Source organism: Schistocerca gregaria, chromosome 2 (assembly GCF_023897955.1).
Source record: "Schistocerca gregaria isolate iqSchGreg1 chromosome 2, iqSchGreg1.2, whole genome shotgun sequence".
NCBI lineage: Eukaryota > Metazoa > Arthropoda > Insecta > Orthoptera > Acrididae > Schistocerca > Schistocerca gregaria.
In genome coordinates, this window is record NC_064921.1 from 489352904 (window position 1) to 489378216 (window position 25313).

General features: G+C 37.9%; 1 protein-coding gene across 1 annotated transcript in view; it reads right to left on the minus strand.

Annotated features, from left to right (window-relative positions):
* Positions 1-1145: 1145 nt before the first annotated feature.
* The window catches only part of LOC126327647 (esterase FE4-like), a 68130-nt gene continuing 43962 nt past the window's right edge, over positions 1146-25313 (minus strand). Inside the window, exons 7-11 of the mRNA XM_049995905.1 lie at positions 18090-18255; positions 6007-6188; positions 5229-5361; positions 4977-5097; positions 1146-1786 (exon numbers count right to left, since the gene is read on the minus strand). Coding sequence (XP_049851862.1) covers positions 1633-1786; positions 4977-5097; positions 5229-5361; positions 6007-6188; positions 18090-18255 — 756 coding nt within the window. The 3' untranslated portion in view covers positions 1146-1632. The remainder of the gene's footprint in view (positions 1787-4976; positions 5098-5228; positions 5362-6006; positions 6189-18089; positions 18256-25313) is intronic.

A 25313-nucleotide genomic window follows, 5' to 3' on the forward strand; every position in this document is an offset into this window, starting at 1 on the left:
ATAATCTATGGTAAAGGACAGTTGTTGCCTTACTGTAATGTAACTTTGTTGGATCAGAATAAGAGTTAGCTGACTACTATATTTCTGGCAATTGACTGAAGTTCTAATTTTGACAGAGTATTGTATCTGATTCTCATCTAAAATACTCTGGGAGGGGGGTGTTGAAACGTACCAATATATCATAATTGTTAGGACAAGTATGACACGAAGTGTTGACCTCAGGGTTCAGGCTAAATTTTGTAACCTATTTCAATTATCTTGTCATTTACATTTCAATTTATTACACTCATTCATGTTCTGTCACTAATTTCATTCTGACTTTAGGAAGCATACAAGTATTCCTGTGTTGGTTCCACTGTTACTAATTGGTTCTTGAACAAAAAACATAAGCAGTTCTCATTTTGCAATTGCTGTATAGTTTTTGTAAGGACTGAAATTACCATTCTGTTTGCATTTGTGTAATAATCTCACAGAAATGTTAGGAACACTTTCCAACTAATAATTTTCATGACATAAGCAACTTTATATAAAAAAATATTGTTAGCAAACATATTTTACAAATTTCAATACTCAAAGCCCTGTAAAACTTTTTCTTGCAATGAGAAAGTAATGAATTAATGTGTAACTGAATGATGACAGTCTGTGTACACTAGCAAGATTTTGACTGTAATCCATACACTTTCCATTTCTAATAATGGATGATGTAGGCAGTAATTATTACAAATATATAAAAAAGTAGTCATGAAGCACACATGATTGTGTCCAATGGCTTTTTGAGACAGTTATGTTACAGTATTATGCAATATACATGTGATTTTGGAGGAGCACATTGTCTCAACCTGAATTACCTGAAATTTCTCTTAGTGCCACCAAATCTATAGTTACACTGTTAACAACTCAACAACTTGCATCAAATTTTTGTGGAGGAGATAAATCACAAATTCTTTTACAGCTGAGATCACCGAGAAATGAAGATGAGTATTTGCTGATTAATTGTTAGGCCTTGGTATATTTCACACTACAGGACAGGAGATAGTTACTTAAAACTCTTCCTAAATATATAAAGGATTTCTTAAATGATGTAAGCAATGATGGCCACTGCCTTTCAAAACAATTCAGTGAGATTTAGTGAATTATTCCTTTTTTATTTTTAATCTTTGTTGACATGTTTAAATTGTGGGCCTCTTGCTTATTTTTGCTTTCAAATGATAATTCCATGTAATGGGAAATCTTGGAATGTTGAATCAGCTGGCATCCTTTTGGTGTATCTGTTTCTCTCAATACGGAAAAATTTAGAAGTTTATAGTGTCAACTAAAGCACAAGCAAATAATGTTCTTACAACGTGAAATAAGTGTGTCACCAACAGGATCACGATTGACATGGTATTAAGCCTCATCTCATTTTTTATTCCTATCTTTTACAAAGTACATGAAATAGCTCCATTGGTGGTTATAGAAAAGGTAGGACATAATTTATTTTACATTTGCTCATTTGTTAAATTTTCCTTGACATCTATTTTTTTCCAATTTAACAGCTCCTGTGCCTCTGTCATAATCATTTTCTGTATGATACTGTCAATTGCATCTCTCTCTGTCATTGCACATACATGTCTCTATCACAAAGTGCCTGGTCTATGGCAACACACTATGCCAGAAATTCATTCGTTCCTTGTTGAGCCCTGTACCAGCCTGCAGATCACTTGCAATTTCGAGATAATTTGTATTATTTATCTCAAATATATTCCATTCTTCTGTAAGTAACTCATCAGTGTATGGAGTTGGATTACTGAAAATACAGAATTAAAATTTATATTGTGTTTGTTCTGCACATAACAAAAATAACAGCTTACTTTTTTAAAAGTATTTGTCAAACTTCAACACAAATTCATTATTTACATTGAGTAGAGCAATGCTGGTAATGAATCTCTGCAAATAAATAATTCTTCCAAATATTTCAACAACTATGGCTACAGTTAAAAAACTACCAATAAAGGAACATCCTGCAATTTTAGCTAAACTGCACGTATGAAGTAACCCACAAGCAGTAGCTTCCACCAAAACATGAGACTTAGAAACATAAAATAGAAAATTTTGACACAAATACCTAAAAAGAAAGAGATCAGTAGATTTATTTTACTAACTTCGCTTTGAAATCACTGAAAAATGAACATATACATTTACATAGACAGCATCTAATATGTAGAACATTTAAAATGATGGAAAGAGAGAAAAAAAGGCTGTGCATATTTACAAAAATGAGTATTAAGATACAGGCCCTAAAGGTTAGTGAATATTATGTTAAATTGTTGTGGCACAAGAGTGGATCTAAAGCATATAAAACTCCAGAACTGGTAGTTTCATGATAACCTGCAGGAGCAGATTTTTAGTTTGAGAAAAGAGCTATCAGCAGTGCTACTAAGGACTGGCACTTTTAATTGGAGACTTATTATTTATAGTCATTTAAATATTGATTATTACTATATGATAATACTGATGAAGATCTCTGAGATGTTATGATGAACAGCTTTGTATTATTTTCAACAACAAAATTCAAGTCAAACCATACTGCAAAGGCAATGACAACTTGTCCTTAAACCCACAAAATGGCAGTGAACAATATGTAAAAGCAATAACAAAAAAATATTTCTGAACATGATGGTCTCTATCATTGTTTGCCCACATGTCTTCTGAGCAAACTTCCACATGACATTCCTTTTCTTTTTACCTTCCCCTTTTACACCCTTGCCAGCCCACAGGTCTCATTAATTTTCTGTCATTGGGGCTTGATGGTTTAGAGATGTTTCATTATTGGCCCCTTTCCTTGCAGCATAAGTTTGGTATTTATTAACTGTGCATAATCAGTGACTTTTACAATTTGTTATGCAATTTTGTTTGTCTTGTCTTATCATATTTTATAATACGATTGTATCTTTCGTCATGCACTTTATGGTACAATGTCACCATTCCTGCTACTTGTGCACATATGCAGTGTGATTCATTTTTTGCTGATGTTGAAGTATTTCATTCTTACTCAGCAGCTAGCACCTAGGCATGTCTATTTTCCCTTTTTTTATTGCCCAATTTAATATGGAACGCTAGATGACTAATAGACTGCTTTAGTCCTTGCACCTTCACATTGCATTTATGATACAATAAAAAATAAATAATTATTGGAGCACCTACAGTTTGTCTATTTTCCCTTATTTTTTCCCAGTTTAATATGCAACACTGGATGACTAATAGACTGCTTTAGCCAGCCCTTTGCTTCTTCATATTGTACTTATGATACAAAAAAAAATAATTATTGTATTTGCTTGTAAACCTGTTACCTTTTTACAAACACCTACATCCAATATACACTGCCATTTCCAAGTAATTCTGATGACATCACATTTTTAGTCTTACCATTACTACATATTTTATAAACAACATAATTTTTTCTAAATATGTTTTATATCTTTTTACTTTTTTATTTGTTGTTATCATGTCTTTAATAAAACAAATTTATCCTTCTTCATTGATGGCTCATCCTCCATGCCTCTTCTTCCCCTATTTCCAATTAGTACATATATCATATTGTTTTAACAACATTGTAAGAGTAATGTCTGCTTTTTTTCTTCTTTTATTTTCTGTGGTTTGTCATATGTATGACCATCATTTTTACTTCTTCTCTTTATTTTAAATTATATTTTCCTCATGCATTCAAAGCTGCATTATGATACCACTAGTCCCGCCTATTGACCATTTTCTAATCTTGGACATTAATGTCAATCCTTGTGTACTCAGTTACATCCTGGTATGTGACATATTCACTTGACGCCACACAGCCTGTATTTAGCTCTATACCTTGTCTTGGTTTGTATTTTTCATGTACTCTTTATTGTATTTTCTTGCTTGTCTTACAGCTACTACTACCTTGCTACTCTTGATTTTTTTTAACCTTCTCCAGATATTCTGAGGATCAGTGTATTCGAAACACATCAATAAAGCAGTTGCCTTACACCTACTGACTATTACATATTGATCCAGTGTAAAAATCAGTATTGTTCAACATTTTAAAATTCCTGCTCATTTCTGGTCCACACTGTGCCAGTAGCAAGTAAAGTGGACAGTTTATTACCATTTACACCAATTTGTAACATGGTTTGCATAAAAAAGGAGCATACTCGGTGTACAAGAGATATAAACCACAAAACTACAGGACTGTTGTTTTTTTAACCTGAAGTTACTGAAAAATAACATTTCTTTTCAGGAACAAGAAATGGACATTAAACAGCAGAAGGTATGATCCAACGTAGAAGGACATCTTAGGTATGCCAATAGAATAACCAAACCAGTTTATTAATTCAGAAAATAGAAAACTGGTAGGTAGCACAATATCTATATTATTTAAAATACGTAATAAGTCAATGTAACTGTAGCTGAACTGACCCATGGTTCTGGATGACTTTTATGTAACTTTCCCCTTTTCCTAACCCTTGTGAGTCCTTTTCCTTCATCCCTCCTCCTTTCCCTTCAGCCCTTCTGCCAATGGGAGAGTCCACTGTGAAAACTTGCACATTTCCATAACTATTACGTGTGTTTTCTCCAGCTGCCACTTGGTGAGTAGATTTTTTTGTCTCTCCACGATACATAACAATAAATGGGATTTATGAATGAGTAATCTGCTGATTTTCCTTTCCTTATATCCATACTGTCCTCAGTTTCAACAAAGTGCTAATCCTTTGCACAGTCAAGCAAGTAGTAGATTTCACACCAAATTGAAGACTGTTGTAGGCATGGTGCTTGTATATTTAATGGCTAACAATGTATCTAACATTTTTTATTGTTAATAACCATTAAACTGTTTTTTTTTTTTTCTTGTGGTGTACATAATCAATATTATTTGCCTGATGTGCTAATGTGTGTTTCAACTTCTATTCCTCCCCTCCTTTGTTTTTATAAAAAACAGATACTGGCAAAAATAATTATTTTACCTATATTTCACAAAATTGGACCACATCTGTAACAGCCGAATTCCAGTTCTATATCCAGCAGAATCAGACTCAAGACTTGCATAATTACTCATATATCTTCTATCATCTCCATGGCAAGCTCCTGTGGAACATAGTAATTGGTGTTATTGTTATGTTGAAGACTTTTTAGAGGAGTTACTGTACTGCATGAAAAATTGTATAAAAACTGATTTCAGGTGGCAATAAGACTTTTAGTCATGATAATATTTTTACCTGGGAAGTCAGGAAATTCACTGAGTGGTCCATAGAAGGAAAACTCATAATAGTAAACTGGATATGCAGAATCTTTACTCATGTTTTGCACTACGGTGTGTACTCCTTCAACAAACATGAGATCTGATACCAGCTGTGACAAACAAAATACTTATTTAACCTCATACTATATGCTGAAAGCAATATGGGAAACAATATAATCCAAAAATCAAACCATGGAAAATACAATGTGGAATGTAACAATATTGTGAGAAGGAAAGTTGCTACTCACCATATAGTGGAGATGTTGAGTCGCTGATTCTTAATTGCTAGGAATGTGAGACATAAGTAACTGGTACCTTAAAATATACATCTAATTCTTTTCTAAACATACATCCTTACTGGGCTAAGAAAGGTGGCCAAATTGCAGGCCTCAAATGAGTAATTATGTGTTGAACAAGACATCTGTCGAAATGTATAGGACTTCAAGTTTATAATAAATATTTATATATTCATCAGCTGTGTATGTTATTTCAATCTTTGTAATAAACACATTTTATCTCTGCAACAAGCACAATGTATTAGTGGTATTTTCCTTGTTGCCAGCAATATGTGGGCCATATTCCACTTCCTTCTGACTCATAATGCAGGAAGCAACTTTTTCTCCAAACAACATGTGCAAAAGAAGCCATGAAGAGGTGCATGCATAAGAGCTGTGTGGTTTATTTCTTTGTACAATTGTAATCAAATAAAAAACAAGAAATTTAGTTTATTAAATATGTTTATTAGTAAATCTTACCGTTGCAATTGAGTCATTAGATTCTAAAGTAATTTCACTGTCACCAAAGAAAAACTGCCGAATCTGTGCTGATGCTTTCAGCTGCTCTTCTTTACTAGGAAGCCTGAGTTCATGAGCAATATAATCATCAAAGTTATCATTCAAATCCTTTACACCTTCCTCAGTTGCAAACAACCCACCCTCTGCAAATAAAAGTTAATTTATCACATCATATGTTTATCATAACTTTGTAGTCCACATTACAAGAACTGCAATAGGCATGAAATTTCATTTTCGACTTTCTGCAATAACATATGTATACATTATTATGAAATGTCACAAAATAAAAAAAGGAAATCAACATTTTGAAATAAGCAGTGCATCACAAATTCTGTTGAGCCAACAGAAGATAAACTTAAAACCAAGAGGAAACATAAAGTCAGAAAGACATAAAGAAAATGATTGTTAAAATATCTTAAACATGAATACTCAGTAAAGTGTAACTTTAAATTCAGGCCCAAGGAGGACATATATGGTACTCCAAATAACTAAAATGATTGCTAAAATATCTTAAACAAACATGAATTCTCATCGGAGTGTAAATTTAAATACAGGCCCAATGAGGACATATATCGTACTACACATAACTCAAGTCAACTGTGTTGTAAGAAAAGAATTGCCTGGAATACCAAAACTTTATTTCCAATTAACATTAGTTAAGAGTGTAATGAGAGATGATCCAGCTGCCTCCAGAGGATTACAATTTGGTACACTGAATGTACAAACACTGACAGGAAGGTTGAAGAAGTGGTAGACTTGAAGTTGAGGAGATTGCGTAGCCTACGATTGTTAGAAACCCAGGAACCAGGCAAAAAGGTTAAGGAAATGGGAAACTGAGGAATGGATCTAGGCTGTACTGAAGTGAAAATGATGAAGAAGGAAACTTGGTGAAATGGTTACGTGAAGTAACTGTAGTTATAAGAGCAGTGTTGAAAGAGGAGGTGAAGGGAATAACTGACAGCATGGGAGAGGTCAGAGTAAATGTGGAAGGGAAGGATATTGAAAGTGTGCACACATATGCACCACAAGTTCAGTTTGTGAATGTAGGTTTTTCCAGAATGTACTGTTGAAGAAAAACTCTTTCGTTTCCAGCCAGGTGACAGTACCATGGCATTTTGAAGAGTGTCATACTCATCTTCTTCTGGCAAAGATGATGAGTATGGCAATCTTCAAAACATTGCAGTAGTTAAATGCTGCCACCAGGTTGGAAACCTGAAATTTGTTCACCACAAGTTGGATGTCCTGCAAAAGAGGAGCCTTTCGAACAGGACACACAGAGCCAAATAACAGAAAATAAGACAGTGAGAAGTGCAAAAATAAATACATATATGACCAAGGAAAAATAAGGTTATAAGGAAGTACTGGTAGTGGAAAGATGGTAAAAGAGAAAAGAGGAAAGACGAAAACTATCATAATTTTATAAAGTGAATGTGCTAGCAGTTAGCAACACTTGGTGTAAGAAGAAGGAAAGTCATAAGGTGATTTTTTTAGTTAATATATGGTAAACTAACTAATGTACAGCCTGAGTGCAAGGATAACAGACACAGATGTCAAGGTAAATATCTTTTGAAACTGTAGATAGTGATTACCATCTTTTAGTAGTGATGGATACTGGAATTAGAGAGGAAGAGCAAGCAGAAAGACAAAGAACAAGAACATGAAAGTTGAAAGAAGAGAAGTGCAAAGAAGTATTTTCGAAAATATTAAAGAGGAAAATACCATGGGATGAAATGAAGTCAGCAGAGGCGGAATGGGGAACTTTCAAACTGAAGACAGCAGACAAAGTGTGTGGAAGAACCAGTGATACAAAAAGATAGAAAGGAACTCCCTAATGAAATGAAGGAGTAAAGGTGGAAGTAGAACAGAAAAACTATGCATTCCATGCTTGGTTTCATGAGCGATTAGAGCAAGCAAGTAAAGAATACACTGACAAGAAGAGGAAATAGATGTAAGAGTGAATAAATATGATGGAAGAGGATACGGAGGGCATTAAGAAGGTCCTCTATGGAATGGTTAAGCCTAAGAAGAGACCGGATGAGGTGGCACAGTTGTTAGCTCACTGAACTTGCATTCAGGAGGACAATGGTTCAAACCTGATTTAGGTTTTGTGTGATTTCTCTACTATCTTCAGGCAAATACCACGATGGTTCCTTTGAAAGAGCATGGCCAACACCCTTTCCCATCCTTCCCTAATCCAATGGGACCGATGACCTTACTTTTTGGCCCCCTCCTCCAAATTAACCAACCAACCAACCTAAGAAGAGAGACATTATGGAAAATGTCAGTATGACCAATGAAGAAGGAAATTACACTGAGAATGTGCAGTAAATCATGGACATATGGAAGGAATATTTTGGAGAGTTACTAAACACTTATGGAAATACAGAAGAAGAAAATGAGGAGCCTGGGGAAGTAGATTATGTCAAGATTGACCTAACCTGGATGAATTATAGGAAGTGTAAAAGACAATGAAAGGAGGAAAAGTGCCTGGATGATGTAAATGTGTAGATGGTGTAGGCAGCTGGTGTTGTTGATGTGCAGTGGTACTATTGCATCATGAGAACAGTAGTAGTAGTAGTAGTAGCAGCAGTAGTAGCAGCAGCAGCTTTATTCATCCATAGGTCTCTTTTTACAAGGATATAGGACATGTCAAAGTATTTACAAATTTAGATCAATTTTAAATAAGTTAATTTGAATACACATATATTTACAGACTTCTAGTTAGAGATAATCATTAGATTTACTACTGGTATACAAATCTTTTTTTACAAGTAACTTATGAAATAATGCCACACCGTTCAGTCATACCTCACTATCAGTCACTGCAGACACTATACGCACATTGTTTCATAACACTTCACTCACTAAACACACACACACACACACACACACACACACACACACACTGGTGATCTCTGGGCCATTTTCTGTACTGCGTCTTCCCATTTGCTATCCTGAAAAACTAAGTCAACATCTCTCCATAATCAGTGAGATGTTGAGCCCAGAAAGAGGAAGAGGTGTTAGTATTGTGGTATGCATAGCTTGGGGGTAAGTATTTCTAGAAAGGAAAAAAAACATAAAGTGCAGGTGTTATATGGAATGTTGGATATTTTATAATCATTATTATTCTTATTTATTTGCATAACATTTTTTTATCAAACTCCTCTGTTTTATCTAAGTAATCCTTCAACGTTTAAAATGTATTGCATAAGAGGTACTTTTTATCTGCCTTTTTAAATAAGTGTGTTTTTGCAACTTCTTAAATCAGTTTTATTCTTTGGTAGAAAATGCTATTTTGAGTTTTATGTTTATTTTTTCTTGGTAAATGTGAGTTGAGTCTATCTCTTGTTGCATGGTCATGGACGGAGTTGTTTGTGCAGTAATTACCAATATGAATTTTGATATGTACAACTGACTGGTAAATGTATTCATGTGGAGCAGTTAAAATCCCCAGTGTTTTGAACAGATCTTTAAAATGAGCTCAACTAGTATTTTTGGTTATTATTCTTATGGCTCTTTCTGGAGTTTGAAAATTGTGTTCATATTTTGTGCATTTGTTCCCCAAAAAATAATGCCATAGCTAAGAATTGAGTGTACATATAAATAATATGTAACTAAAAGACACTGTAGGCTACACACCGATGATAGGATACTAAAGGCATAACATGCTGATGACATTCTGTTTGCAAGTACCTTTGTGTGTTCACACCACTTCAACTGAGAATCAATATTCATTCCTAGACATTTTGCTTTTGTTACACAGTCTATAGAGGTGCCATCTACTTTTAATTTAACATTGTCATTTTTCCTCTTCAAACTGAAATTCATGGTATTAATTTTCTTTATGTTCAATGTCACTTTATTGCTTATTGAGTAATCATAAACTTCCTTACGAGTTTCATTTGCTTTCTCAGCAAGGAGTTCTCTTGTTTTCTCAGTGATTACAATATTGGTGTCAGCAACGAAGAGAATTTTTTCACCATGAGTAACACTACTGGGAAAGTCATTGATGTATATCAGGAACAATCAGAGAGTACTTACAATAAGGATAAACTTATAGCACTTTATGCTGCTATGGTGAACAGATATTTTTACATTTATGCTTTGTAATGAAGAAACTGTTTTGCACTTTGAGAATGAATATTTTTGGTTATTTTTGAAGGACAACAAATTTTTACAAGTAATGATATTAGAGAAGCTTTAGGTTTGTGTGCTGTCTGATTACAGAATTTGCAGAAAAATAAATTTTGGGTCTATTTGGGAAACTTACATGCAATATTTGTAATTAGAAAGAATTGTTGGTTTGCTACTGTTATTTTCAATGTCAGTAGTTAGAATTACAAACAACTTCAGCTGGAAAGACCACATAGATAATATTGTGGGGAAGGCGAGCCAAAGGTTGCGTTTCATTATCAGGAAACTTAGAAGATGCAACAAGTCCACTAAAGAGATAGCTTACACTACACTTGTTCGTCCTCTGTTAGAATATTGCTGCGTGGTGTGGGATCCTTACCAGATGGGATTGACGGAGGACATCGAAAGCGTGCAAAAAGGGGCAGCTCGTTTTGTATTACCACATAATAGCGGAGAGAGTGTGGTAGATATGATACGTCAGTTGAGATGGAAGCCATTAAAGCAATGACGTTTTTCGTGGCGGCGAGATCTATTTACGAAATTTCAGTCACCAACTTTCTCTTCTGAATGTGAAAATATTTTGTTGAGCCCAACCTACATAGGTAGGAATGATCATCAAAATAAAATAAGAGGAATCAGAGCTCAAACGGAAAGGTTTAGGTGTTCGTTTTTCCCGCGCGCTGTTCGGGAGTGGCATGGTAGAGAGATAGTGCGATTGTGGTTCGATGGACCCTCTGCCAAGCACTTAAATGTCAATTGCAGAGTAGTCATGTAGATGTAGTCAGCATGTGAATAATGCTATTACAATGAAAGCATTGGTAAGGAGTTTATTATGAAAAGAGAGTAACTTAGAGTGAGGCAATCAATATTCAGACCATTCACAATTTTTGAATACTATGACAAGTGAGAACCGTCATACATGGTGTAACATTGCAGGACATATTGGGACATATTGAAGTATTCGATACTGTAGACTTTTAGGGGATGTCGATACAGATATGCAAAATGTAAAGGGAAACTTTGGTGATGTTTAAATATTGTACTGTGTCAATATTAGGACATTTTGCACAGAAAGAACAAAAATAGAATTAATGTAAATAAATATTAGTGTTAGTAACCTATTTTCATTCAATTTTGTAATTATATTTCATTTTGTAAAAGAAAGACTCACTGTTTGCTGTAGCTCTGATTAATTGTATAAATTATCAGTTTTGAGCTAAATTATTTCGTATAATATGGACAAGATATTTTTAAAAACTCACCAGCTAAAGAGAAAGTCTGTAAATGAACGTTTAATGCACACTTCTGGAACTTTCTATGGAGAAATTCTATATTATGATCGCAAAAATGCGAAAACTTGTGAAAACTGTTTCATGGCCTGATTTCGGAGGACGATTTGTATCGGGAAATATTGCTGGGGAGATTTATTTGCGTTTTGAAACACGATTTAAATCATTTTGCACATAAATAGTTGTTCTAAATCACTCAAGAAATATCCAGAATCAAATGTCAAGATATTTCTGGAAACATCGGTACAAATCTGGTGAAGATTATCCAGAAGCTGGTAGAAAAAAGTTATAAAATCAATTTGGAAATTATGCTTGTAAGAATTTATATGTACTGATCCTTTTACTTACTTTAATCTGTACTAAAATTCTGTAATGTCTAATTTAGTTTTAAGTCATGAATTGCTATCGTATTATAAACAAAACATTGTCAAAGACTCTCATTGTTTGGAAAGATATTAATACACCTAGGAGTTGTCAGTTGCCAGTTCGGATATGCAGTGCGGTTAGCTCTGGGAGTCAGTTGTTGAGTCTGTGAAGTCTGTCAGTGCTGTTTGTAAATAAACGTCTGTAATGAAGAATTACTTGTTGTCGACAATATGAACTCAAGACCTTTTGCACGAAGCAGGCACCTCCTAATGCAACGTTTTAATTTGGTGTTGAGGAGCTGAAATGTTATAATTTGGTTGAGGAAGCTGAAATGTTTTAATGGGCAACTTTAAGCATAAAATGGACCAACATTAGAAAAATGCTAGCATGAGGTTGAGAGTATTGAACATGTGCTGGATGATTATGATTTGAAAATTGACACTCTATAGTCAAACTATATTGTAATATGGAAATAACAGCTTTAGCATTTTTGTTGAAATATGAGAGCTGACTGTGAGTTCTCTGATGTTTTGTTGAAATAGGTCTTTACATGCTGTGATGATGAAATGTAGGCATTTCCTTCATGTTTTAACGAAATATTGATTAAGTATAGGCTGTACTGTAGCACTTTTGAGATGATGGTTATGATGAAGTTCTTTATGCTAAGGAATTTTATTCTGTACTGTGGTATGTAATGTCCATTTGTGTCATGTAATATGCATTTGTATCTGGGAAGATAATGAAAGTGTGTAATGCCTTTACTGTGAGTCTTTGTTAATCTAAAAACTATACTAATTACTCCTGATAGGTTCGTAATAGTAGATCTCATGAGACAATAAATAGTAAAACAGTTAGTGATGTTGCTGACTAATATGTTGTACTATCTGAAGGTTTCTTGTATCAAGTCTCACCAGTTTAAGGGAATAATGTTCAAGGAGGAACTGAGGGTTGCTATAACTGAAATGAAATCATCAAACTGCTTCTGATGTAGAAAAGACACGTGTTCCTGATGCAAACACTGTGATCACTTTGTATAAAAAGCTTCCTATCCTGATGAATGCAGAGTCTCACTCATATTTCCTATGTGCAATACTCTGGGGCGGTATGGAATGTAGCAGAATTTGACAGTATCAAATGAACAGATCAATGTCAAATATATCATTAGTTGTGATACCATTATGTAATGTTATACACATGCAAACTTTTAATAGTATTGGCCAACACTTGCCACATTTATGGAAGATTGTGGGCTTCTGACGAAATTAGGTGCTTAATATATACACTCCTGGAAATTGAAATAAGAACACCGTGAATTCATAGTCCCAGGAAGGGGAAACTTTATTGACACATTCCTGGGGTCAGATACATCACATGATCACACTGACAGAAACACAAGCACATAGACACAGGCAACAGAGCATGCACAATGTCGGCACTAGTACATTGTATATCCACCTTTCGCAGCAATGCAGGCTGCTATTCTCCCATGGAGACGATCGTAGAGATGCTGGATGTAGTCCTGTGGAATGGCTTGCCATGCCATTTCCACCTGGCGCCTCAGTTGGACCAGCGTTCGTGCTGGACGTGCAGACCGCATGAGACGACGCTTCATCCAGTCCCAAACATGCTCAATGGGGGACAGATCCGGAGATCTTGCTGGCCAGGGTAGTTGACTTACACCTTCTAGAGCACGTTGGGTGGCACGGGATACATGCGGACGTGCATTGTCCTGTTGGAACAGCAAGTTCCCTTGCCGGTCTAGGAATGGTAGAACGATGGGTTCGATGACGGTTTGGATGTACTGTACACTATTCAGTGTCCCCTCGACGATCACCAGAGGTGTACGGCCAGTGTAGGAGATCGCTCCCCGCACCATGATGCCGGGTGGTGGCCCTGTGTGCCTCGGTCGTATGCAGTCCTGATTGTGGCGCTCACCTGCACGGCGCCAAACACGCATACGACCATCATTGGCACCAAGGCAGAAGTGACTCTCATCGCTGAAGACAACACGTCTCCATTCATCCCTCCATTCACGCCTGTCGCGACACCACTGGAGGTGGGCTGCACGATATTGGGGCGTGAGCGGAAGACGGCCTAACGGTGTGCGGGACCGTAGCCCAGCTTCATGGAGACGGTTGCGAATGGTCCTCCCCGATACCCCAGGAGCAACAGTGTCCCTAATTTGCTGGGAAGTGGCGGTGCGGTCCCCTACGTCACTGCATAGGAACCTACGGTCTTGGTGTGCATCCGTGCGTCGCTGCGGTCCAGTCCCAGGTCGACGGGCACGTACACCTTACACCGACCACTGGCGACAACATCGATGTACTGTGGACACCTCACGCCCCACGTGTTGAGCAATTCGGTGGTACGTCCACCCGGCCTCCCGCATGCCCACTATACGCCCTCGCTCAAAGTCCGTCAACTGCACATATGGTTCACGTCCACGCTGTCGCGGCATGCTACCAGTGTTAAAGACTGCGATGGAGCTCCGTAGGCCACGGCAAACTGGCTGACACTGACGACAGCGGTGCACAAATGCTGCGCAGCTAGCGCCATTCGACGGCCAACACCGCGGTTCCTGGTGTGTCCGCTGTGCCGTGCGTGTGATCATTGCTTGTACAGCCCTCTCGCAGTGTCCGGAGCAAGTATGGTGGGTCTGACACACCGGTGTCAATGTGTTCTTTTTTCCATTTCCAGGAGTGTATATTTAATCAGACTATGAAAAGAAGTGCTAGTTCTGCAAGGTTCGCAGGAGAGCTTCTGTAAAGTTTGGAAGATAGGAGACGAGGTACTGGCAGAAGTAAAGCTGTGAGTACCGGGCGTGAGTCATGCTTCGGTAGCTCAGCTGGTAGAGTACTTGCCCGCGAAAGGCAAAGGTCCCGAGTTCGAGTCTCAGTCGGGCACACAGTTTTAATCTGCCAGGAAGTTTCAACCTGTGAAAAATTTGCATTGTAAATTCCTGTTATATAAAACCAAATGTAAATGCACACTGAGATTATTGCTTGTGAAGAAGAATACAGAAAAGCAGTAGTCAAAATGATAGCAAACTAAAAATGCGGAAATCAAGTTTGTATCACAAGTCATAATGTAATTGTGAAGCAGATAAAGAATGTGATAACTCAGTTGCTTACAGTACATGTTTCATAAAATTCCTGATGCAAAAACCAATTTATTTCCATAGACTAATTACTGCAAACTTGTGTTAGTCGAGCACAAGTCTTGAATCAGTTTCATGAGCATGAATTCATGTAGTTTTATCTGTAATCTATTGTAATAAACATACAGTAAATGTATTTTTCTGCATTCTGACCATAATTGTTTGTACATGAACACATTGCAAAGTGTCTGTCAATGCAAAATTTTTGAGCCCAGACAATACTTTTGCTCAAGGAACTATATCTGATCTGACTCATACCACCTACATTAGTTCAATGTGAGAAGATATATTGGACAGGACTTGCATCTAGGTCTATTAACAGTACTGTGAGCCATGAGGCAAGGGGTTGGGAACAGGGTTGAAGTGGAGATGGGAAAGGATATTGTTTATGTTTGGTGGACAGCAGACTTCAACTGTGGGAGGGATAATAACAATGGTCAGTAGGATTTTTCTCATTACAGGACACAATAGAGGTAGTCAAAATCCTGGCTGAGAATGTGATTCAGCTGCTCTAGTCATGGCTGGTTCTGAGTCATGCAGGGAGTGGTCCTCTGTTGATGTACAGTGCTAATGTCGAAGGTGATAGATGACTGGAGAGGCAAGGCACAAGTGATCTGTTGCTGCACAAGGTTAGGAGGCTTCAGTAGAGCCTTGGTGTAGTTAGAGAGGAACTACTTGTCATTACGGATGTGATGGTCATGGGTGGTTAGTCTGTATAGAAGTGTCAGCCTGGTATGGAATGGGTGGCAGCTGTTGAAGTGGAGGTATTGCTGGTGGTTGGTAGGTCTGATGAACAGAGGTACTGATGAAGCCATCTTTGCGATGAAGGTCAACATCAACCACCAGCAATACCTCCACTTCAATAGCTGCCACCCATTCAGAAGTCCCTTCCGCACAGCTTAGCCACCTATGGCCATTGCATCTATAGTGATGAGCAGTCCCTTCCCAGATATACCAACAGTCTCACTGAGGTCTTCACAGATGAAAATTACCCTCCCAGCATTTTACAAAAACAAATTTCCTGTGCCTTATCTCTTCAGTCATCTACTACCTCCCACATTCCCACTATCCAGCCACAAAAGATCACTCTGCTTGTGACTCAGTACCACCCACAATTAGATCAACTGAATCATATTCTTTGACAGTATTTCAACTAATGCTTATCATTACCTGAAACGAGGAACATCCTAATCACTATCCTTCCAAACCCTCCCACCATGGTACTTCACAACCCCCAAAACTACACAATATCCTTCTTCATTCCTACTCACCACGCTGTTTCACTGCCCACCAAACCTAAACAACATACTTCTCCATTCTTACTCCACTCTTGCTCCCAACCCCTTGCCCCATCTATCATACCCCAGTCATAGACACAGGTGCAAGACCTGTCCCATACATCCTCCCACCACTACTTCTCCAACAAAAGGCAGGGGTAAATGTGAAAGCAGTCATGATCTACAAATAAGCTGCAACCACTGTACTCTGTTCAACATGGGCATGACAGCCAACAAGCTATCTATCCACTTAATGGCCACTGACAAACTGTTGTCAAGAGGCAGCTGGACTGCCCAGTTGCTGAACATGCTGCTCGATTCAACATGCTTCACTTCAATGACTGCTTCACATCCTGTGTCATCTGTATCCAACCTATCAACACCAGTTTTTCTGAACTGTGTAGGCAGAAATTCTCCATGCAGTATATAATATGTTCCTGTAATTTCCCTGGCCTCTACCTTTGCTAGCCATGGTCCTTCACCCACCTATCCTATTCCCTGCTCCCACTTCAGCACTACACAGGCATCTATTCCACTACACTAACACACCCACTACTCTGACTCTGTCCTTTTTTCCCTTCTCTTCTTCTCTCCTCCCCCCCCCCCCCCTCCCATCCCCTTCCACCTATCTCCAACCTCCCAACTGTACCTGGCAGCCCTACCACATCCCCAATATGTCCCTGCATGCTCCCAAAAGCAGCACTATGCTCTCCTATCCGCACCCTACTATCCTGCCCCAGCCTCATCCATACCCTCAGCACCCATTTTGCTTTGTACATCAGGCATAGCTGGTCACAGTCCAGCCTCAGGGGCCAGAGATACTCATGAGTGTGTGAATCATGATTTTGTGAATGTGTGTATGTTTTCTGTATCAGGAGGCCTTTCAGCCAAAATCTCACTTATAGGGCAGTCTTTTTGTTATGCCTGTCTGAAACTCAACATCTCCTCTACATGCTGATTAGCAGTCTGTCCTGTTTATAACGCTGTCATTATCCATCCTGGATTTGCAATTGATTAAACCTTTGAATAAGATGGATGTCAAATTTTTTGAATTCTGCAATAAGCAAATGCAAAAATTCATTTCTCACTAATGTTTAGAACATTTCTAAAAGACTCCAGCTGCTTATGTGAACCAGTTTGCTACTGTGGATGTGATGTAGATTTAAAATTTTACACAAGAAGTGGAGCAAGAATCAAAGCAATGGATAGAAGTCAACATCTGTGAATCAAAAGGGGCAAAGTCCATTTCATTTAATGGTTAGATTATGGCAATTATTTTATAGAGTGCTAAAGGGTTACTTCTTATAGTTTAATTTTGAAAGGGTGAAGCAATAACTTGAATTAGTGTACAGACATTGTGGACAACGAAATAAATGGAAAACTAGAAATTCTAATGACATAAATAATTTTATATCAGATCCATGCGCTTGTCCACAGTGGTTCTTTGTCAATAGAAATCCAAAGGATTACAAATACAGATTATTCAAACATCTATTCTATTGTTAGATTTGGTACTCTAAATTAACAGCTTTACCAAATCTGAAGAAATTACGTCAAGGATGGAATCCACTCATTGAAAAAACATTGTAAAATTTGTACTGGTGTAAAGTGGGATAGCATCAATAAGAATTGTATTTTTAACATAGAAAACATATTTCAATTCAAAAAAATTACCTCCTTGTTTGCATTTGTTTTTCATGTCGAATCTACATAAGTAATTGTTGATTTTGCATTTGTTCAATGTTTCTATGTAAATGAATGACCATAAAGGTTAAGTTACCCTGCTTAAGTCAGATAAATATAAACATCTCATTTACATACCCTGCGTTCTTATCAGCAGTTCATAGTTTGTTGCACCTGTCAGATATGGCACATGGTTATATCGGTTTTCTGATGTTATCACCCATGGCTCCTCTGTTAGAAAAGCATCTTCACTTTCAGGTTCCACATGTGGCACCCAAACACATACAAAGGCAGATGTATGATCCTGAAATGCAAGCATGTGTTATAAATTATTTTTTATATATATCTTAAGGTCATCATGTAAACTGCTTCTTTACTCCAGGTTTGTAATTTATTAGATATTATAAGTGTAGTTTCAGTTGCCTAACACTGCAGTCATGTGTGTGAGTTGCATTTGTGTGAGTGTATTTGTGAGTGTGTGTAGGTTTGCCTGTCATCTATTGTTGATGAAGGTCTTAATGGCCAAAAGCTTTAATTGTCAGTCTTTTTGTTGTACCTATCTGTGACTCAGCATCTGTGGTATATGGTCAGAAGCAACTTTTCTTTCATAATATTGTTAGATTTTTATAAGACACAGACATATGTAACTACTATGAATTTTTTATCAGGACAATTCTGCAGAAACATTTTCATATCACTAACTAGTGGTATATTAATAAAACTGCTCTCCCCCTCATTCCTGTCCTGCCTCTTTCTTGTTTCTCTAGTCTGGTCCCCCCCCCCCCTCTCTCTCTCTCAACTTTTTAAACAAGTTAAGAATAGCTGTAATGGACTGATATCATAATTCTGATGACTGTTACGTACATTGAAGACTTATTTTGTTTGTGGTTGATAGTTCCCATTTGAGAGACTGAGAAGAGCCTAATTACACTGTTCTGGTCACTTCCCTATTTCAGATCAATTCAGTTATACTTATTACAAATGCTCCTGAGCTCATTTTTGGTCTAATGTTAGAGCAGAATGAAAACAAGACTTACTAAATTACATAACCGATTTTTATCCAAATTTTCATAGCCAAATGATGAGTGGAGGGCGTACAGATGGCATACCAAATTGATAAGCATGATGTGTCTAGTTTTGAAGCAAAAAAGTTTTACTGCTTGAGAATAATCAGGAAAACTAAGAACAACTTAGTCGATGATTTGAGAGAATTTTTTTTCCAGATTTTTGTTATGAAACAAGTTGGACGTAGACAAATGGGACAGCATGAGTTCAACTTCAGAAAAAAGTATTTAACTGCTTGAAAGTAATTTTTGTTATTAAGAAAAAGCTTGATTGGTTGCTGGAGGGAAAATTTTTGTCCAAATATTCACAGCCAAACGAAGAGTGGGAAATGGATAAGTAGCAGGGAATTATTAAAAGACTTAAACAGGGATTCAAGAGAAAACTGAAATATCTCACAAACAGCTGCAGTTAGCCAAGTAAATGAAGTTTTAAAAAGTTCACATTTTCAAGGCCTGGTTCTCTGTGTAAAAAATTGGATTAAACTATATACTCATAATAATAAAAGATTACTGATACATGTTTTACAGATTTCTTGCTTTCTGAACAAAGATTGAAAATAAAAGATAAGCAAATAAGTAAAATAAAGAAAAGACAAATGTTTTGTGAAATGAATAGTCTAAAACTAAGAAATAAAATAGATTAGAGAAAAATTTGATTCACCTTTGAATTGTGTTCAAAATCACTTACAGCGAATGAGGTGCCAATTGAGAATTTAAAAGTCAAATTTCTCACTTAAAATTTTAAGAAGTATTAGCGTATATTTTCAGGCTGCATTCAAAAATGTGTCAATGTTCCTCTAATCTATTTTATTTCTTAGTTTTAGACAAATCATTTCAGAAACATTTGGCCTTAAAGTGGATATTTCAATTATAATATCTATCTATATCCGTCTCCCTCCATAGCTGATGGTCAGCATAGATGGCTGTCAGCTGTCATGCGGAGGATCTGGATTCAATTTCCAGGACTACCAAGGATTTTTCCTTCAGGAGAAGATTGGTATGGGATGCACTCAGCCTCGTGATGCTAAGTGAGTGGCTACTTCACTGAGTAGTAGCAGCTCCATGGTCTGGAAAGTCTGCAAAACAGCAGGGATAGCAGTGTGCTCACCACATACCACTCCATGCTGCATCCATATGATGCACACCATTATTTTTATATATGATATTGATAAACAGTGTTGGACAATGGATTGTTTTTACCACAGGTGTTCTCTTTCCTACTTTTACTTTAGACATGTTTCACAACTGTGTTTGTCTGTGCAAGTACTGTCACAGCATCATCAAGCCCTGTGCCAAGACATGTTGGCACATGCTCATCAACAGGTTAGACTGCCACCACACACAGCTTCTATCATTACCTATCCTGTGAACATTGCACCTCAGGAACAAGTGCTGTTTAAACACAAATGTAATGTATTTTTAGCTGTATCTGTACATTCTTCCCCACCTTTGGGTATCTTGTCACAACTGCCAAGAGATGTGTTTCATGCAGGAACCACATTTCCATATTTTGTTTCAAGAATGCTTACAGCTGATGGATTCAAGCTGATTCTCAGTAGTTATGGCAATTCCAGCTGGGCAACTCATATCTTCAACTGCATCAACCACACTGTGTTACCTGTGCAGCATCTCCTAGCCCACATCTTCAACAAGGTCTCAGGTGATGCTTCACTGAGGACACGATCACAGTACAGTGTCAGGCTGCCAGTCTGCCCCCACCCCAGTCTACACTTGGTTCCCCATCATGAGTGTAACAAGATCATGTCAGACATTTCACAAAGCAATCTCAGCTGCTTGAAGACAATATGAAAATATGTTTGGCATTGGTTGACAATATCCTGGATGTATGTTGCATCCTCAATGATGACACCATATTCATATGTCTAATAGGCCACCTACAAGAACATACAGATTTGATCAGTGACTTGATTTTGATCTCTCCAAAACATGCTAAGGTGCATGTGATTATCTTCAAATATTTGTATCATTCCCCTGCGAACACTTCATGGCCTATCATCTATGATGGGCAGCAAGGAGACAAACCGTCTTCACAGCTCTGGCAGAGGTAACATGCTCTTGTGGACCCGGAGGTGATGGCTGATGTTACTCTATGGATATTATGGTTGGTCAAACTGCCTCATGAACTCAACTTGCAGCTGCTACCATATTCCACAGAGCTGTTTGACACTTGATTCCAGCTTTCTGAGTGTACTTATCACATCATACACCACTGTCAACTGCTGCCTGCAATGAGTCGCTCTCTGACAGACAAGGTTAGTAGCAGAGTTCAAGCACTGTCCCCCTCCATGCTTGTATGGCAGAGGTTATGTGAGATCTTGTGCAGTCCTTGACAGCATCATGCTGTTCCTTGGGGGCCAGTCTTTGGCACTACAAACTCCTGCTTTCCTCTCTACTCCAGCCATCAACACACATTCTTTCACTGCCAGTCGCAAGAATGGACCTACAGGTGGTATAGGAATCACTTCCCCTACCCTGCAAACCATCTACCCACTATTCTGGTTTCACATGACATTTGGCAATACTGCAAGAAACTGTCAACTCCCCTGCACACAGCAACCAAACTTGTCATGCTGACTGGTTTAGAGGTCTCATCTTGTGCTGCTGTAACAGGGTGCCATCTCCTATCTCAGTCATCATCCTTGGTGTGTCCTTCCAACGGCAGACTTCATATGCTTGTTCAAGCAAATAATACACACTTCCTCACCAACAAGGGCACAGATTTGAGTATCACACCTCTATTCATTGCTCCTTTGTAGCTTCTCCTGCTGTCAAAGGTTCTTTTAGTGGTTAACAGTTTTGGCATCACTGTCATTGCTCCTTTGGAGGTTCTCCTGCTATCAAAGGTTCTTTTAGCAGTTAACAGTTTTGGTATCACTGTCTATAGTGTCACTGAACTTCAGCTTATGCCAGACCTTCAGTTCTCTTGGACCTTCCATGATCTGATGCGGAGGGCCCTGTCCTTACGGTCAATTTTCTTACACATTTTGGTCTCGCCCCTGACCTACATTCTCTTGCCTTCTCCACCACACATTTGGCACATGGATCACTGGATCCTTCACCTCTCCCCTCCTTCAGTGTGATCCCCTTGTTCATCTCAATCACACTGCCTCTGGGTGCTCCTTCCTGACAGCTAATCTTATCAAATTGTTGGAAGAGCTAATCTCATCAAATCAGCACCAAGACATCAACACCCTCTGCATCAACAACAACACACACCGTTGGGTGGCTTGCGGAGTATAAATGTAGATGTAGATGTAGATCCTCCATCAGCAGATTGTCAACACATCAGCCAAACTAGTGTGTTCTCTCCAGAGGGTCAATGACAGCTCCACTGTGCACCTGCCTTCTACTGAGCGTTCTGACTGTGCATTAGCTGTTCCCTCATCACTGCCTATGCTGCAGACACTTCAGGTCAGTGACTCACAAAGTATTAATGTCCAGATGAATATCCCATCCCACTAACTTAGTTACAAGTACAGTGCTCCCAAGTACTACAAAGACCATCATTGGCATGATATCTAACATTATCTGCCATAGGTTATCCACAATGGAAAGCCCTCATGACCATTACAAAGCTAGGCACCTTACAGCTAAAATACAGGTTGATTATAATTAAAGTTAAACTTTCAAATCACTGTAGGAATAACAACACTCATCAGAATGATGTCAATTTGCAATGGAATATTATTGGAGAAGCGAGAAAACTTATGGCAGAATAAAAAAAAGTGAGAAAAATTGATCAATAGATGTCGCTTTATGTATCAGAATAAATTCATAAATAAAAACACCTGTCATGTGTATGACCCATTGAAGTTGGTATAAGCACACCAGGTACATGACTTTTCCTCCTTTCGCTTCTGTGACATTCACCATGACTATCTCAATGCAGGATTATGCTCTGCTTGTAAAGCTTTATTACAAGAATGATGACTGTGCACACATTAACTTTAATTATAATCACTGTGTACTTCATCAACTGAAGGCTGCCATGCAATAACTTTTAGCTGAAGGGATTGTGCACCAATCTGATAGCAACTGGTAGTCAAGCACAAACCTGAAAGAATATACCTTTAGGTTGTATGGAGACTATTGCAAGTTTAATGCATGTATTGTTATGGACAATTATCCAGTTCCTCACATTTAAGACTTTGTGCAGCAACTCCGCAGTGTGCAGTTCTTTAGTATTACTGACACTCAAAAGGCTTACCAACAGATACTGATGTACAATGATGACATTCCAAAAAGTGCTACCATCGCATCACACTATTCAGCCTGTTTGAGCATTACATAATGAATTATGGTCTGAAGAACAATGCCCAAAAGTGGCAATGGTTTGTCTACTCTGTACAGTTTTCCTTATCTTTTTGCTTTACAGCCCCCAAACTCTAGATCACAAAGACTGCTTTGTTTTACAAACAACAGGATGGATATTTGCATGACTGGCAAGCACCAAACTAATTCACTGAACAGAGTCAATGAGCTTGGACACTCAACAAGGTCCCCATCTGGACTCAGATCCAGACAGCCTTGTTCCTGGTGCATCCTCTTCCAAGTATCTTGGCCTGGAGCCAGCCATGTGTGACTTACTGAGTGTGCCATCAGATTTGAGTGTTGCATGTGATGTATCCCTCCTAGTGCTCTTTCTTCCAGGTCTTCAGTCTAGTGGTTCCCCCAACCCTCCTATTGTGTGTGCCCACAGATATGAGCACTGTATGTGAAGTGCCTTCTCCCCTGATACCTTATTCAACATCATGGTCCCTGCTCCATGCAATGTGGCTGTCTTCTGCATTGATGTTTCATCATGTTGCATTGAGGACCTCTCCCCCCAATTATGTGATGGTGTGCTTTTCCTGCTCTGTGTACCTGTGCTCGCTTGATGACACATCCACCAGCCACAATGTGATGAAGCAAGCTGAGATATTTCTACTTCCACCTGCCTCTTTAAATTCATTTTTTTCAATTTTAAATAATCACCATTAACAAAGATGGATAGAATCTGTATTTTCATAAAAGAGAAAGATTGGCCCTCAGTTTTAAAGAATATAACACCAGATCTAATTTTGTGGTTAGTTTTATGCATGGTATGTAATTGATTTTCTAATTTATTTTGACTGTTCCTAGTTGATGTCTTTTGTTATAAGGTGAAATCGGTAACTGTTTCGTAACTTGAAACCTATTGTTGACATATAAACAAATACAAATTCTGTAATAATCATAAACATTTGATAGATGAAATACTAGTAATCTTCAAGTATGTATTTGGCTCTATTCAAAAACATGTTCACAAAGCCAGCCCTTGATTAATTCCAAAGTTCTTCATCGTTAATTCAGCCTAACTCTTGTAGTAGAAGAAACTGTTGAAAAGAACCAATTTTTCAATATATTCGGTTAATTTAATGACTTATGTTTTAATTGTAATTTCTGTGTATTTAACTTCAAACAATGTGTAGCTTCAGTACCTTTTATTCTGACATATAAGGGCCTGATTTTTGGTCACAAGACAATCAGTCCACGGCCAAGTTTCAGACGAGAAACCTATGCTGGTTAGAACAACAACAATGCTTCAACTTAACTGTGAAATAAGTGTTACTCAATTAGGCCATGTGTTAAAACAATGACAGTGTCTGTTCCATATGTACCTTTCTATTCTTCAAGAACAGCGAACTTTGTTTTTAGGTTTTTACTGCTCATAGATGTTCAATACTAAACTATTGTAGCAGTATGTGCATGTTCACCTGAAAACTATTAATTAGGCTTTTCGAAAGTTAAACAATAGTGCACTGGCCATATTAAATGTGTATATGGGAGAGGGGTGTGTGTGTGTGTGTGTGTGAGCAGTGAAAGTAAAAGACTGTGAAATGCAGCTGTGCATCTGTCAACTGCAGTATTTACAGTAGACATCCCCTAGTTTTTCAGCCAGTACATCAACATCGAAGACAACAAACAAAGAAATGAAATAGCCGAACTGCTACAACATCTCACTCCTGTGTTCCCTCCACCTTTCACTGGATGCTGGCAATGAGAACTATTTGGCTTTGATTGATACCAACAGCTGCCTTATGGTCCTTATATACCTCATATCGCAGTCCCTCTTAACAGAGCATGACCAAATTATTCCACTCCCCCATGCGGGCCTTCACCTACAGCCACTGTGCTGGTTACAGGACTACAATGTCTCGGCCTCCAGCATTGAATCACTGCTTCACTCCATGATAAATGATCCAGTCATGTCTCTCCACTGGGGTCATCCACGACATGATTGGCCGTGCAGCCATTC